General features: G+C 45.0%; 1 protein-coding gene across 4 annotated transcripts in view; it reads left to right on the top strand.

Annotated features, from left to right (window-relative positions):
- The window catches only part of LOC110492644 (syntaphilin), a 46,336-nt gene that overhangs the window by 22,581 nt on the left and 8,618 nt on the right, over positions 1-15,137 (top strand). For 2 of the 4 annotated variants that reach the window (XM_090203891.1, XM_090203892.1), the window contains one exon: positions 2,767-2,865. In XM_090203891.1, the coding sequence (XP_090060017.1) occupies positions 2,767-2,865 (99 nt within the window). Of the gene's footprint in view, positions 1-2,766; positions 2,866-12,861; positions 13,254-15,137 lie in introns of those variants that run through there. The other 2 variants (XM_090203894.1, XM_090203893.1) reach the window with 2 other exon arrangements.

The raw sequence follows: 15,137 nt of genomic DNA, 5'->3' as shown, positions 1-15,137 counted from the left end.
TCTTAGTTAAACTCTTAGTTAACCTCGTAGTCAACCTCTTAGTCAACCTCTTTGCCAACCTCTTAGTTAACCTCTTAGTCAACCTCTTAGTTAACCTCGTGGTCAACCTCTTAGTCAACCTCTTTGCCAACCTCTTAGTTAACCTCTTAGTCAACCTCTTAGTTAACCTCTCAGTCAACCTCTTAGTTAAACTCTTAGTTAACCTCGTAGTCAACCTCTTAGTCAACCTCTTTGCCAACCTCTTAGTTAACCTCTTAGTTAACCTCTTAGTTAACCTCGTGGTCAACCTCTTTGCCAACCTCTTAGTTAACCTCTTAGTCAACCTCTTAGTTAACCTCGTAGTCAACCTCTTAGTCAACCTCTTTGCCAACCTCTTAGTTAACCTCTTAGTTAACCTCTTAGTCAACCTCTTACTTAACCCCTCTCTCTCTTGCATCTCTCTGTTGTTCTCCATACCTCCTCTATTTTGTCATCTTATTATCACCCACAAGAAATAGTCAGTGATGAAGATAATGGTTCTGTCCCACCCAGGGACCATTTCTAATGATGGGGAGTCTCCTTGAATATTAAATGTTGTGTGTGAACTAGAGGTCGACCGACTATGATTTTCCAACGCTGATATCGATTATTGGAGGACCAAAAAAGCCGATATCGATTATTGGAGGACCAAAAAAGCCGATATCGATTAATCGGCCAAATTTTTTTGTATTTTTTTTTGTAATGATGACAATTACAACAATACTGAATTAACACTTATTTTTAACTTAATATAAAACATCAATAAAATCAATTTAGCCTCAAATAAATAATGGAACATGTTCAATTTGGTTTAAATAATGTAAAAACAAAGTGTTGGAGAAGAAAGTAATGTGCCATGTAAAAAAGCTAACGTTTAAGTTCCTTGCTCAGAACATGAGAACATATGAAAGTTGGTGGTTCCTTTTAACATGAGACTTCAATATTCCAAGGTAAGAGGTTTTAGGTTGTAGTTAATATAGTATTTATAGGACTATTTCTCTCTATACCATTTGTATTTCATGTACCTTTGACTATTGGATGTTCTTATAGGCACTTTAGTTTTGCCAGTGTAACAGTATAGCTTCCGTCCCCCTCCTCGCCGCTACCTGGGCTCGAACCAGGAACACATCGACAACAGCCACACTCGAAGCAGCGTTACCCATCACTCCACAAAAGCCGCGGCCCTTGCAGAGCAAGGGGAATAACTACTCCAAATCTAAAAGCGAGTGATGTTTGATACAGTATTAGCGCACACCCAGCTAACTAGCTAGCCATTTCACATTGGTTACACCAGCCATTAGGCTGATAGGCTTGAAGTCATAAACAGCGCTGTGCTTGATGCTGCTGCTCAGTCAGACTGCTCTATCAAATCAGACTTAATTATAACATAATAACACACAGAAATACGAGCCTTTGGTCATTAATATGATCGAATCCGGAAACTATCATTTCGAAAACAAAACGTTTATTATTTCAGTGAAATACTGAACCGTTCGGTATTTTATCTAACGGGTGGCATCCCTAAGTCTAAATATTCTTGTTACATTGCACAACCTTCAATGTTATGTCATAATTACGTAAAATTCTGGCAAATTAGTTCGCAATGAGCCAGGCGGCCCAAACTGTTGCATATACCCTGACTCTGCGTGCAATGAACGCAATAGAAGTGACACAATTTCACCTGGTTAATATTGCCTGCTAAACTGGATCAGTAGTTATAAGATAAGTTTAATGCTAGCTAGCAATTTACCTTGGCTTCTACTACATTCGGTTGCAGGACTGGAACCCCTGAGCTGACAAGGTGAAAATCTGTCGTTCTGCCCCTGAACAAGGCAGTTAACCCACAGTTCCTAGGCCGTCATTGAAAATAAGAATATGTTCTTAACTGACTTGCCTAGTTAAATAAAAGGTATTAAAAAAAAATTATAATAATAATCGGAAATCGGTGGCCAAAAATACAGATTTCCGATTGTTATGTAAACTTGAAATCGGCCCTAATTAATCGGCCATTCCGATTAATCGGTCGACCTCTAGTGTGAACATGTGTTTGTCTATACTGCTACAGTACAGGGGCTCATAATCTCCTGAGAGAGCTGAGGCTCAGCGTTTGCTTCTGTCCCATCAGCTGCCAATGCTTCTCTCTCTCTCTCTCTCTCTCTCTCTCTCTCTCTCTCTCTCTCTCTTCCGTTCCCTCCCTCTCTCTCGCTCTCTCTCTCTCTTCCGTTCCCTCCCTCTCTCTCGCTCTCTCTCTTTTTCTCACTATCTCTCTCTCTCTCACTGTCTCTCTCTCTCTCTCTCTCTCTCTCTGTCTCTCTCTCTCTCTGTCTCTCCGTCTCTGTTCCTCTCTGTCTCTCTCCCTCTCTCATTTCTCTCTGTTTCTCTCTCTCTCTCTGTCTCTCTCTCTGTGTCTCTCTCTGTGTCTCTCTCTCTCTCTCTCGGTCCCTCCCTCCCTCTGCAGTCATGATTGTGTCAGCACTTGAGAGATTTGCTTTTCTCTCTTTTTATCTGACAGTGATTGGACCATGTAATTGTTTTGTTAGCTAAAGTGAATGTGGTGGTGTGTAGAGTTTCTATAAATGGAGTGAATATCTGGTCAGTAGTTCATTTATTCAACATAAGTGTTACTGTACTGTCACCTTGCACTCCATGTCTTTACATTGATCTTTCACCTAAATGAATAACTAATGTGCAATGTCCTAGCTACAGAGCAGCGGTAGCATGAAATCTGTCTCTCGTCTCTCTTCCCAGATTCAACCCTCTGAATCCTCTGCAGCCCAAACGCCGCTTGCAGCAAATGCTGTCGTCGTCCTCCTCGCCCGTACCCGTACCCCTACCGACGCGCCCTGCGTGAGACACAGTTCTGTTATACTGTCCCAGAGAGCATGCTCTGTAGCTGTAGCTGCAGAACCACTAGAATGTGCTGTACATGGAGAGGAGGAGATGTGCTGTAGTCATAGCTGGACAGACAGACAGAGATCAATTGATCTCTGATATTCACTGATAAACCCTCAGATGCACCAAACAGATTGGGTGGTACACTGACATTGCCAATATTATAGCCAATAGCTTGATGAGGTGATTGACAACAGTAAATGTGCTGTACAGCTGTGGTTAAAGTGACAGTGCTGGACAATCTCAAACCAACTTCAAACAGGACCACAGTTAGTTACTGTATGTTAGTTATAAGAGCATTGTCTCTGTCCACATTCTCGTCTCACTTCTTGCAACCATTCTGTATAGGAGTATTCCACACACAGCCTTGTCTTATACCAACCGGCCTTCTCTTATACCACCCGGCCTTCACTTGTACCTCCACGGCCTTCTCTTATACCACACGGCCTTCTCTTATACCACCCAGCCTTCTCTTATACCACCCAGCCTTCTCTTATAGCACACGGCCTTCTCTTATACCACCCGGCCTTCTCTTATACCACACGGCCTTCTCTTATACCACCCGGCCTTCACTTGTACCTCCACAGCCTTCTCTTATAGCACCATGGCCTTGTCTTATACCACCCAGCCTTCTCTTATACCACACAGCCTTCTCTTATACCACCCAGACTTCTCTTATACCACCCGGCCTTCTCTTATACCACCCGGCCTTCTCTTATACCACCCGGCCTTCTCTTATACCACCCAGCCTTCTCTTATACCACCCGGCCTTCTCTTATAGCACCCGGCCTTCTCTTATAGCACCCAGCCTTCCTACACATAATACCACCCAGTCTTCTCTTATAGAACCCAGCCTTATTACACATAATACCACCCAGCCTTCTCTTATAGAACCCAGCCTTATTACACATAATACCACCCAGCCTTCCCTTATAGAACCCAGCCTTATTACACATAATACCACCCAGCCTTCCCTTATAGAACCCAGCCTTATTACACATAATACCACCCAGCCTTCTCTTATAGAACCCAGCCTTATTACACATAATACCACCCAGCCTTCCCTTATAGAACCCAGCCTTATTACACATAATACCACCCAGCCTTCTCTTATAGAACCCAGCCTTATTACACATAATACCACCCAGCCTTCCTACACATAATACCACCCAGCCTTCTCTTATAGAACCCAGCCTTCCTACACATAATACCACCCAGCCTTCTCTTATAGAACCCAGCCTTATTACACATAATACCACCCAGCCTTCTCTTATACCACCCGGCCTTCTCTTATAGCACCCGGCCTTCTCTTATAGCACCCAGCCTTCCTACACATAATACCACCCAGCCTTCCCTTATAGAACCCAGCCTTATTACACATAATACCACCCAGCCTTCCCTTATAGAACCCAGCCTTATTACACATAATACCACCCAGCCTTCTCTTATAGAACCCAGCCTTATTACACATAATACCACCCAGCCTTCTCTTATAGAACCCAGCCTTATTACACATAATACCACCCAGCCTTCTCTTATAGCACCCAGCCTTCTCTTATACCACCCAGCCTTCTCTTATACCACCCAGCCTTCTCTTATACCACCCAGCCTTCCTACACATAGTACCACCCAGCCTTCTCTTATAGCACCCAGCCTTCCTACACATAATAACACCAGCCTTCTCTTATAGCACCCGGCCTTCTCTTATAGCACCCAGCCTTCCTACACATAATACCACCCAGCCTTCCCTTATAGAACCCAGCCTTATTACACATAATAACACCAGCCTTCTCTTATAGAACCCAGCCTTATTACACATAATACCACCCAGCCTTCCCTTATAGAACCCAGCCTTATTACACATAATACCACCCAGCCTTCCCTTATAGAACCCAGCCTTATTACACATAATAACACCAGCCTTCTCTTATAGAACCCAACCTTATTACACATAGTACCACCCAGCCTTCTCTTATAGAACCCAACCTTATTACACATAGTACCACCCAGCCTTCTCTTATACCACCCAGCCTTCTCTTATACCACCCAGCCTTCTCTTATAGCACCCAGCCTTCCTACACATAATACCACCCAGCCTTCCCTTATAGAACCCAGCCTTATTACACATAATACCACCCAGCCTTCTCTTATAGCACCCGGCCTTCTCTTATAGCACCCAGCCTTCCTACACATAATACCACCCAGCCTTCTCTTATACCACCCGGCCTTCTCTTATAGCACCCAGCCTTCCTACACATAATACCACCCAGCCTTCTCTTATACCACCCAGCCTTCTCTTATACCACCCAGCCTTCCCTTATAGAACCCAGCCTTCCTACACATAATAACACCAGCCTTCTCTTATACCACCCAGCCTTCTCTTATACCACCCAGCCTTCTCTTATACCACCCAGCCTTCTCTTATACCATCCAGCCTTCTCTTATACCACCCAGCCTTCTCTTATAGCACCCAGCCTTCTCTTATACCACCCGGCCTTCTCTTATAGCACCCAGCCTTCTCTTATAGCACCCAGCCTTCTCTTATACCATCCAGCCTTCTCTTATACCACCCAGCCTTCTCTTATAGCACCCAGCCTTCTCTTATAGCACCCAGCCTTCTCTTATAGCACCCAGCCTTCTCTTATACCATCCAGCCTTCTCTTATACCACCCAGCCTTCTCTTATAGCACCCAGCCTTCTCTTATACCATCCAGCCTTCTCTTATACCACCCAGCCTTCTCTTATAGCACCCAGCCTTCTCTTATAGCACCCAGCCTTCTCTTATAGCACCCAGCCTTCTCTTATACCATCCAGCCTTCTCTTATACCACCCAGCCTTCTCTTATAGCATCCAGCCTTCTCTTATAGCACCCAGCCTTCTCTTATACCATCCAGCCTTCTCTTATACCACCCAGCCTTCTCTTATAGCATCCAGCCTTCTCTTATACCACCCAGCCTTCTCTTATAGCACCCAGCCTTCTCTTATAGCACCCAGCCTTCTCTTATAGCACCCAGCCTTCTCTTATAGCACCCAGCCTTCTCTTATACCACCCAGCCTTCTCTTATAGCATCCAGCCTTCTCTTATAACACCCAGCCTTCCTACACATAATAACACCAGCCTTCTCTTATACCATCCAGCCTTCTCTTATACCACCCAGCCTTCTCTTATAGCACCCAGCCTTCTCTTATACCACCCGGCCTTCTCTTATACCGCCCAGCCTTCTCTTATAGCACCCAGCCTTCTCTTATACCATCCAGCCTTCTCTTATACCACCCAGCCTTCTCTTATACCACCCAGCCTTCTCTTATAGCACCCAGCCTTCTCTTATACCATCCAGCCTTCTCTTATACCACCCAGCCTTCTCTTATACCACCCAGCCTTCTCTTATACCACCCAGCCTTCTCTTATACCACCCGGCCTTCTCTTATACCACCCAGCCTTCTCTTATACCACCCGGCCTTCTCTTATAGCACCCAGCCTTCCTACACATAATACCACCCAGCCTTCTCTTAGACCACCCAGCCTTCTCTTATACCACCCAGCCTTCCCTTATAGAACCCAGCCTTCCTACACATAATAACACCAGCCTTCTCTTATACCACCCAGCCTTCTCTTATACCACCCAGCCTTCTCTTATACCACCCAGCCTTCTCTTATACCATCCAGCCTTCTCTTATACCACCCAGCCTTCTCTTATAGCACCCAGCCTTCTCTTATACCACCCGGCCTTCTCTTATAGCACCCAGCCTTCTCTTATAGCACCCAGCCTTCTCTTATACCATCCAGCCTTCTCTTATACCACCCAGCCTTCTCTTATAGCACCCAGCCTTCTCTTATAGCACCCAGCCTTCTCTTATAGCACCCAGCCTTCTCTTATACCACACAGCCTTCTCTTATACCACCCAGACTTCTCTTATACCACCCGGCCTTCTCTTATACCACCCGGCCTTCTCTTATACCACCCGGCCTTCTCTTATACCACCCAGCCTTCTCTTATACCACCCGGCCTTCTCTTATAGCACCCGGCCTTCTCTTATAGCACCCAGCCTTCCTACACATAATACCACCCAGTCTTCTCTTATAGAACCCAGCCTTATTACACATAATACCACCCAGCCTTCTCTTATAGAACCCAGCCTTATTACACATAATACCACCCAGCCTTCCCTTATAGAACCCAGCCTTATTACACATAATACCACCCAGCCTTCCCTTATAGAACCCAGCCTTATTACACATAATACCACCCAGCCTTCTCTTATAGAACCCAGCCTTATTACACATAATACCACCCAGCCTTCCCTTATAGAACCCAGCCTTATTACACATAATACCACCCAGCCTTCTCTTATAGAACCCAGCCTTATTACACATAATACCACCCAGCCTTCCCTTATAGAACCCAGCCTTATTACACATAATACCACCCAGCCTTCCCTTATAGAACCCAGCCTTATTACACATAATACCACCCAGCCTTCTCTTATAGAACCCAGCCTTATTACACATAATACCACCCAGCCTTCCCTTATAGAACCCAGCCTTATTACACATAATACCACCCAGCCTTCTCTTATAGAACCCAGCCTTATTACACATAATACCACCCAGCCTTCCTACACATAATACCACCCAGCCTTCTCTTATAGAACCCAGCCTTCCTACACATAATACCACCCAGCCTTCTCTTATAGAACCCAGCCTTATTACACATAATACCACCCAGCCTTCTCTTATACCACCCGGCCTTCTCTTATAGCACCCGGCCTTCTCTTATAGCACCCAGCCTTCCTACACATAATACCACCCAGCCTTCCCTTATAGAACCCAGCCTTATTACACATAATACCACCCAGCCTTCCCTTATAGAACCCAGCCTTATTACACATAATACCACCCAGCCTTCTCTTATAGAACCCAGCCTTATTACACATAATACCACCCAGCCTTCTCTTATAGAACCCAGCCTTATTACACATAATACCACCCAGCCTTCTCTTATAGCACCCAGCCTTCTCTTATACCACCCAGCCTTCTCTTATACCACCCAGCCTTCTCTTATACCACCCAGCCTTCCTACACATAGTACCACCCAGCCTTCTCTTATAGCACCCAGCCTTCCTACACATAATAACACCAGCCTTCTCTTATAGCACCCGGCCTTCTCTTATAGCACCCAGCCTTCCTACACATAATACCACCCAGCCTTCCCTTATAGAACCCAGCCTTATTACACATAATAACACCAGCCTTCTCTTATAGAACCCAGCCTTATTACACATAATACCACCCAGCCTTCCCTTATAGAACCCAGCCTTATTACACATAATACCACCCAGCCTTCCCTTATAGAACCCAGCCTTATTACACATAATAACACCAGCCTTCTCTTATAGAACCCAACCTTATTACACATAGTACCACCCAGCCTTCTCTTATAGAACCCAACCTTATTACACATAGTACCACCCAGCCTTCTCTTATACCACCCAGCCTTCTCTTATACCACCCAGCCTTCTCTTATAGCACCCAGCCTTCCTACACATAATACCACCCAGCCTTCCCTTATAGAACCCAGCCTTATTACACATAATACCACCCAGCCTTCTCTTATAGCACCCGGCCTTCTCTTATAGCACCCAGCCTTCCTACACATAATACCACCCAGCCTTCTCTTATACCACCCGGCCTTCTCTTATAGCACCCAGCCTTCCTACACATAATACCACCCAGCCTTCTCTTATACCACCCAGCCTTCTCTTATACCACCCAGCCTTCCCTTATAGAACCCAGCCTTCCTACACATAATAACACCAGCCTTCTCTTATACCACCCAGCCTTCTCTTATACCACCCAGCCTTCTCTTATACCACCCAGCCTTCTCTTATACCATCCAGCCTTCTCTTATACCACCCAGCCTTCTCTTATAGCACCCAGCCTTCTCTTATACCACCCGGCCTTCTCTTATAGCACCCAGCCTTCTCTTATAGCACCCAGCCTTCTCTTATACCATCCAGCCTTCTCTTATACCACCCAGCCTTCTCTTATAGCACCCAGCCTTCTCTTATAGCACCCAGCCTTCTCTTATAGCACCCAGCCTTCTCTTATACCATCCAGCCTTCTCTTATACCACCCAGCCTTCTCTTATAGCACCCAGCCTTCTCTTATACCATCCAGCCTTCTCTTATACCACCCAGCCTTCTCTTATAGCACCCAGCCTTCTCTTATAGCACCCAGCCTTCTCTTATAGCACCCAGCCTTCTCTTATACCATCCAGCCTTCTCTTATACCACCCAGCCTTCTCTTATAGCATCCAGCCTTCTCTTATAGCACCCAGCCTTCTCTTATACCATCCAGCCTTCTCTTATACCACCCAGCCTTCTCTTATAGCATCCAGCCTTCTCTTATACCACCCAGCCTTCTCTTATAGCACCCAGCCTTCTCTTATAGCACCCAGCCTTCTCTTATAGCACCCAGCCTTCTCTTATAGCACCCAGCCTTCTCTTATACCACCCAGCCTTCTCTTATAGCATCCAGCCTTCTCTTATAACACCCAGCCTTCCTACACATAATAACACCAGCCTTCTCTTATACCATCCAGCCTTCTCTTATACCACCCAGCCTTCTCTTATAGCACCCAGCCTTCTCTTATACCACCCGGCCTTCTCTTATACCGCCCAGCCTTCTCTTATAGCACCCAGCCTTCTCTTATACCATCCAGCCTTCTCTTATACCACCCAGCCTTCTCTTATACCACCCAGCCTTCTCTTATAGCACCCAGCCTTCTCTTATACCATCCAGCCTTCTCTTATACCACCCAGCCTTCTCTTATACCACCCAGCCTTCTCTTATACCGCCCAGCCTTCTCTTATAGCACCCAGCCTTCTCTTATACCACCCAGCCTTCTCTTATACCACCCAGCCTTCTCTTATACCACCCGGCCTTCTCTTATACCACCCAGCCTTCTCTTATACCACCCGGCCTTCTCTTATAGCACCCAGCCTTCCTACACATAATACCACCCAGCCTTCTCTTAGACCACCCAGCCTTCTCTTATACCACCCAGCCTTCCCTTATAGAACCCAGCCTTCCTACACATAATAACACCAGCCTTCTCTTATACCACCCAGCCTTCTCTTATACCACCCAGCCTTCTCTTATACCACCCAGCCTTCTCTTATACCATCCAGCCTTCTCTTATACCACCCAGCCTTCTCCTATAGCACCCAGCCTTCTCTTATACCACCCGGCCTTCTCTTATAGCACCCAGCCTTCTCTTATAGCACCCAGCCTTCTCTTATACCATCCAGCCTTCTCTTATACCACCCAGCCTTCTCTTATAGCACCCAGCCTTCTCTTATAGCACCCAGCCTTCTCTTATAGCACCCAGCCTTCTCTTATACCATCCAGCCTTCTCTTATACCACCCAGCCTTCTCTTATAGCACCCAGCCTTCTCTTATACCATCCAGCCTTCTCTTATACCACCCAGCCTTCTCTTATAGCACCCAGCCTTCTCTTATAGCACCCAGCCTTCTCTTATAGCACCCAGCCTTCTCTTATACCATCCAGCCTTCTCTTATACCACCCAGCCTTCTCTTATAGCATCCAGCCTTCTCTTATAGCACCCAGCCTTCTCTTATACCATCCAGCCTTCTCTTATACCACCCAGCCTTCTCTTATAGCATCCAGCCTTCTCTTATACCACCCAGCCTTCTCTTATAGCACCCAGCCTTCTCTTATAGCACCCAGCCTTCTCTTATAGCACCCAGCCTTCTCTTATAGCACCCAGCCTTCTCTTATACCACCCAGCCTTCTCTTATAGCATCCAGCCTTCTCTTATAACACCCAGCCTTCCTACACATAATAACACCAGCCTTCTCTTATACCATCCAGCCTTCTCTTATACCACCCAGCCTTCTCTTATAGCACCCAGCCTTCTCTTATACCACCCGGCCTTCTCTTATACCGCCCAGCCTTCTCTTATAGCACCCAGCCTTCTCTTATACCATCCAGCCTTCTCTTATACCACCCAGCCTTCTCTTATACCACCCAGCCTTCTCTTATAGCACCCAGCCTTCTCTTATACCATCCAGCCTTCTCTTATACCACCCAGCCTTCTCTTATACCACCCAGCCTTCTCTTATACCGCCCAGCCTTCTCTTATAGCACCCAGCCTTCTCTTATACCACCCAGCCTTCTCTTATACCACCCAGCCTTCTCTTATACCACCCGGCCTTCTCTTATACCACCCAGCCTTCTCTTATACCACCCAGCCTTCTCTTATACCACCAAGCCTTCCTACACATAATAACACCAGCCTTCTCTTATAGCACCCAGCCTTCCTACACATAATAACACCAGCCTTCCTCACACCACTTACCAACCAGGGTCCATCTCAAAGGAGAAGAGATGTAATCAATCAAATGTATTTCTAAAGCCATTTTCATATCAGCAGATGTCACAAAATGCTATAAACATAGCTGGACATGTAATGGTGGACTCCAGTTGTGCCAAACCCCTTATTTTGTCTATATATTTGACATGTTCTACCTTTCTTTCCAGGCTTGCTTCCACTGCTCTCCTCAGCTTGACCGTGTTTTCTGTTTGTATGCTGTTGGCCTTCGTCACAACCTGTCATACCCTATCCTGACCCTTCCTACAATCCCCAGGCTGCTATATCTGTCATATCTGTTTTGCTTATCTCCTCCCACCCAGTCTGGAAGCCAGTGATTGGGCAAAACCCCTGTCCTCCTAGATAACAGACAGCCTTTGATTGCTTTGTTTAATTGGCTGTCATTAGTAAATCGACCAATTGGTCAACAGTAACAGATGAATACGGTACAGGAGTTGACCATCACAGTGCCCCTTCCCCTCACTAATAGCATGGAAAACGACATGTAACTGCCAAAATAAAGGAAACACTTGAGTAAATGAGGGAAACAAAGTATATTTAAAGCAGGTGCTTCCAAGCAGGTTAATAAAGCCATAAGCATCTCATCATGCTTACAAATGCTGGGCAGGCCATTATTTTGGCAATGCCCCCATCCACAGGGCACGAGTGGTCACTGAATGGTTTGATGAAAACGATGTAAACCCTATGCCGTGGCCGTCTCAGTCACCAGATCTAAACCCAATTGAACACTTCTGGAAGATTCTGGAACGGCGACCGAGACAGTGTTTTCCACCACCATCAACAAAACACCAAATGATGGGAATTTCTCCTGGAAGAAATGGTGTCTCATCTCTCCAATAGAGTTCCAGACACTTGTAGAATCTATGCCGAGGTGCATTGAAGCTGTTCTGGCTGGTGGTGACCCAACGACCCCATTAAGACACTATGTTGGGGTTTCCTTTATTTTGGCAGTTACCTGTACATGAATATAATTTCAACAGAAGTTAATACATCAAATGTTTTGGGGAGATTTTATTTCTTTTTTTCTTTTTAATTCTGATGACTTTTTAGTTAGTTGTTTTTGCTGTGTGTGTTTTTCTTCTTACAGGTTATGTGAGGTAAGAATTTACCCAGGTATTACAAGCATATTTTTGGTGTGACTTTGGGATGAGAATAATGCAGCCTAGGGATATTTTCAGCTCTGATGCAACTGCAGAATTAAAAGGCTCACCTTTCGTGCTGAGAGAGGGACAGGTAGGAACAGAGTGAGAAGTGGACCAGACATATGTTCGCCATGTCAGCATGTCTTAATCATGGTTTGATTACCATTAATCATGGTTTAATCATGTCTTCGTTAAGGAGAATAATGTTGAGGTGAAGTCCTCTTCAGATGCCCTGTTAGCCTATAGCAGACCTCGACTGGGCAAGTTCATCGTTAGTAGTTGTTTCTCTGCCTTCGATCTTTCTCATAAAATAACAAAGCTGATGTATGTACACTTAACCAGTGTGAAGGTATCTCCCAGGCCTAAAGAATATATTATAATGAGCCAGTTTTAAAGGAGCGGTAATACTTGAATCCACTATTAACCAATGCTTCTGCTCTGAACAACCCAGGCCACAGTCTTTAATGACTTTAAAGATTCTCCCTATCAGACTAGGGGTGTTCCCTTTACTTATCCCATGATGACCATGGTCGACGTGTTTGGCCAACACAGGGTATAAGTCCTAAGTACTATTGATGTTGGTCACTTGGTTCTAGCCTGCATCTCAGTCTCACAGACACCACTATCAACACCACCTCACCGTATCAGCCTGTTGTCTTTGGTCAGGTTTGACTACTGCAGGTTTATAGAGCTAGACTACATTCCAATGGAGACAGGCTTTATGGTTTCAATGCGCCCAACGGATCGAGGATATCTCACTGCCAAGTCTCCGGAGCGGCACTGTCGGTCAGCACAACTCTTCCTCTCTCTCTCTATATATACACCTCTCCCTCTCTCTCTCTATATATATATATATATATATATACCTCTCTCTCTTTCTCTATCCCTCTCTCTCTATATATATACACCCCCCTCTCTCTCTCTCTCTCTCTCTCTCTCTCTCTCTCTCTCTCTCTCTCTCTCTCTCTCTCTCTCTCTCTTTCTCTATCCCTCTCTCTATACAGTGCCTTGCGAAAGTATTCGGCCCCCTTGAACTTTGCGACCTTTTGCCACATTTCAGGCTTCAAACATAAAGATATAAAACTGTATTTTTTTTGTGAAGAATCAACAACAAGTGGGACACAATCATGAAGTGGAACGACATTTATTGGATATTTAAAACTTTTTTAACAAATCAAAAACTGAAAAATTGGGCGTGCAAAATTATTCAGCCCCTTTACTTTCAGTGCAGCAAACTCTCTCCAGAAGTTCAGTGAGGATCTCTGAATGATCCAATGTTGACGTAAATGACTAATGATGATAAATACAATCCACCTGTGTGTAATCAAGTCTCCGTATAAATGCACCTGCACTGTGATAGTCTCAGAGGTCCGTTAAAAGCGCAGAGAGCATCATGAAGAACAAGGAACACACCAGGCAGGTCCGAGATACTGTTGTGAAGAAGTTTAAAGCCGGATTTGGATACAAAAAGATTTCCCAAGCTTTAAACATCCCAAGGAGCACAGTGCAAGCGATAATATTGAAATGGAAGGAGTATCAGACCACTGCAAATCTACCAAGACCTGGCCGTCCCTCTAAACTTTCAGCTCATACAAGGAGAAGACTGATCAGAGATGCAGCCAAGAGGCCCATGATCACTCTGGATGAACTGCAGAGATCTACAGCTGAGGTGGGAGACTCTGTCCATAGGACAACAATCAGTCGTATATTGCACAAATCTGGCCTTTATGGAAGAGTGGCAAGAAGAAAGCCATTTCTTAAAGATATCCATAAAAAGTGTCGTTTAGAGTTTGCCACAAGCCACGTGGGAGACACACCAAACATGTGGAAGAAGGTGCTCTGGTCAGATGAAACCAAAATTGAACTTTTTGGCAACAATGCAAAACGTTATGTTTGGCGTAAAAGCAACACAGCTCATCACCCTGAACACACCATCCCCACTGTCAAACATGGTGGTGGCAGCATCATGGTTTGGGCCTGCTTTTCTTCAGCAGGGACAGGGAAGATGGTTAAAATTGATGGGAAGATGGATGGAGCCAAATACAGGACCATTCTGGAAGAAAACCTGATGGAGTCTGCAAAAGACCTGAGACTGGGACGGAGATTTGTCTTCCAACAAGACAATGATCCAAAACATAAAGCAAAATCTACAATGGAATGGTTCAAAAATAAACATATCCAGGTGTTAGAATGGCCAAGTCAAAGTCCAGACCTGAATCCAATCGAGAATCTGTGGAAAGAACTAAAAACTGCTGTTCACAAATGCTCTCCATCCAACCTCACTGAGCTCGAGCTGTTTTGCAAGGAGGAATGGGAAATAATGTCAGTCTCTCGATGTGCAAAACTGATAGAGACATACCCCAAGCGACTTACAGCTGTAATCGCAGCAAAAGGTGGCGCTACAAAGTATTAACTTAAGGGGGCTGAATAATTTTGCACGCCCAATTTTTCAGTTTTTGATTTGTTAAAAAAGTTTTAAATATCCAATAAATGTCGTTCCACTTCATGATTGTGTCCCACTTGTTGTTGATTCTTCACAAAAAAAATACAGTTTTATATCTTTATGTTTGAAGCCTGAAATGTGGCAAAAGGTCGCAAAGTTCAAGGGGGCCGAATACTTTCGCAAGGCACTGTATATACATACACCTCTCTCTTTCTTTCTCTCCCTCC

This window comes from Oncorhynchus mykiss, chromosome 16 (assembly GCF_057628025.1).
Source record: "Oncorhynchus mykiss isolate SJ-2025 chromosome 16, ASM5762802v1, whole genome shotgun sequence".
Taxonomy (NCBI): domain Eukaryota; kingdom Metazoa; phylum Chordata; class Actinopteri; order Salmoniformes; family Salmonidae; genus Oncorhynchus; species Oncorhynchus mykiss.
Note: the sequence above shows the minus strand (reverse complement) of the source record. Positions and strands in the feature narration are given on the sequence as shown.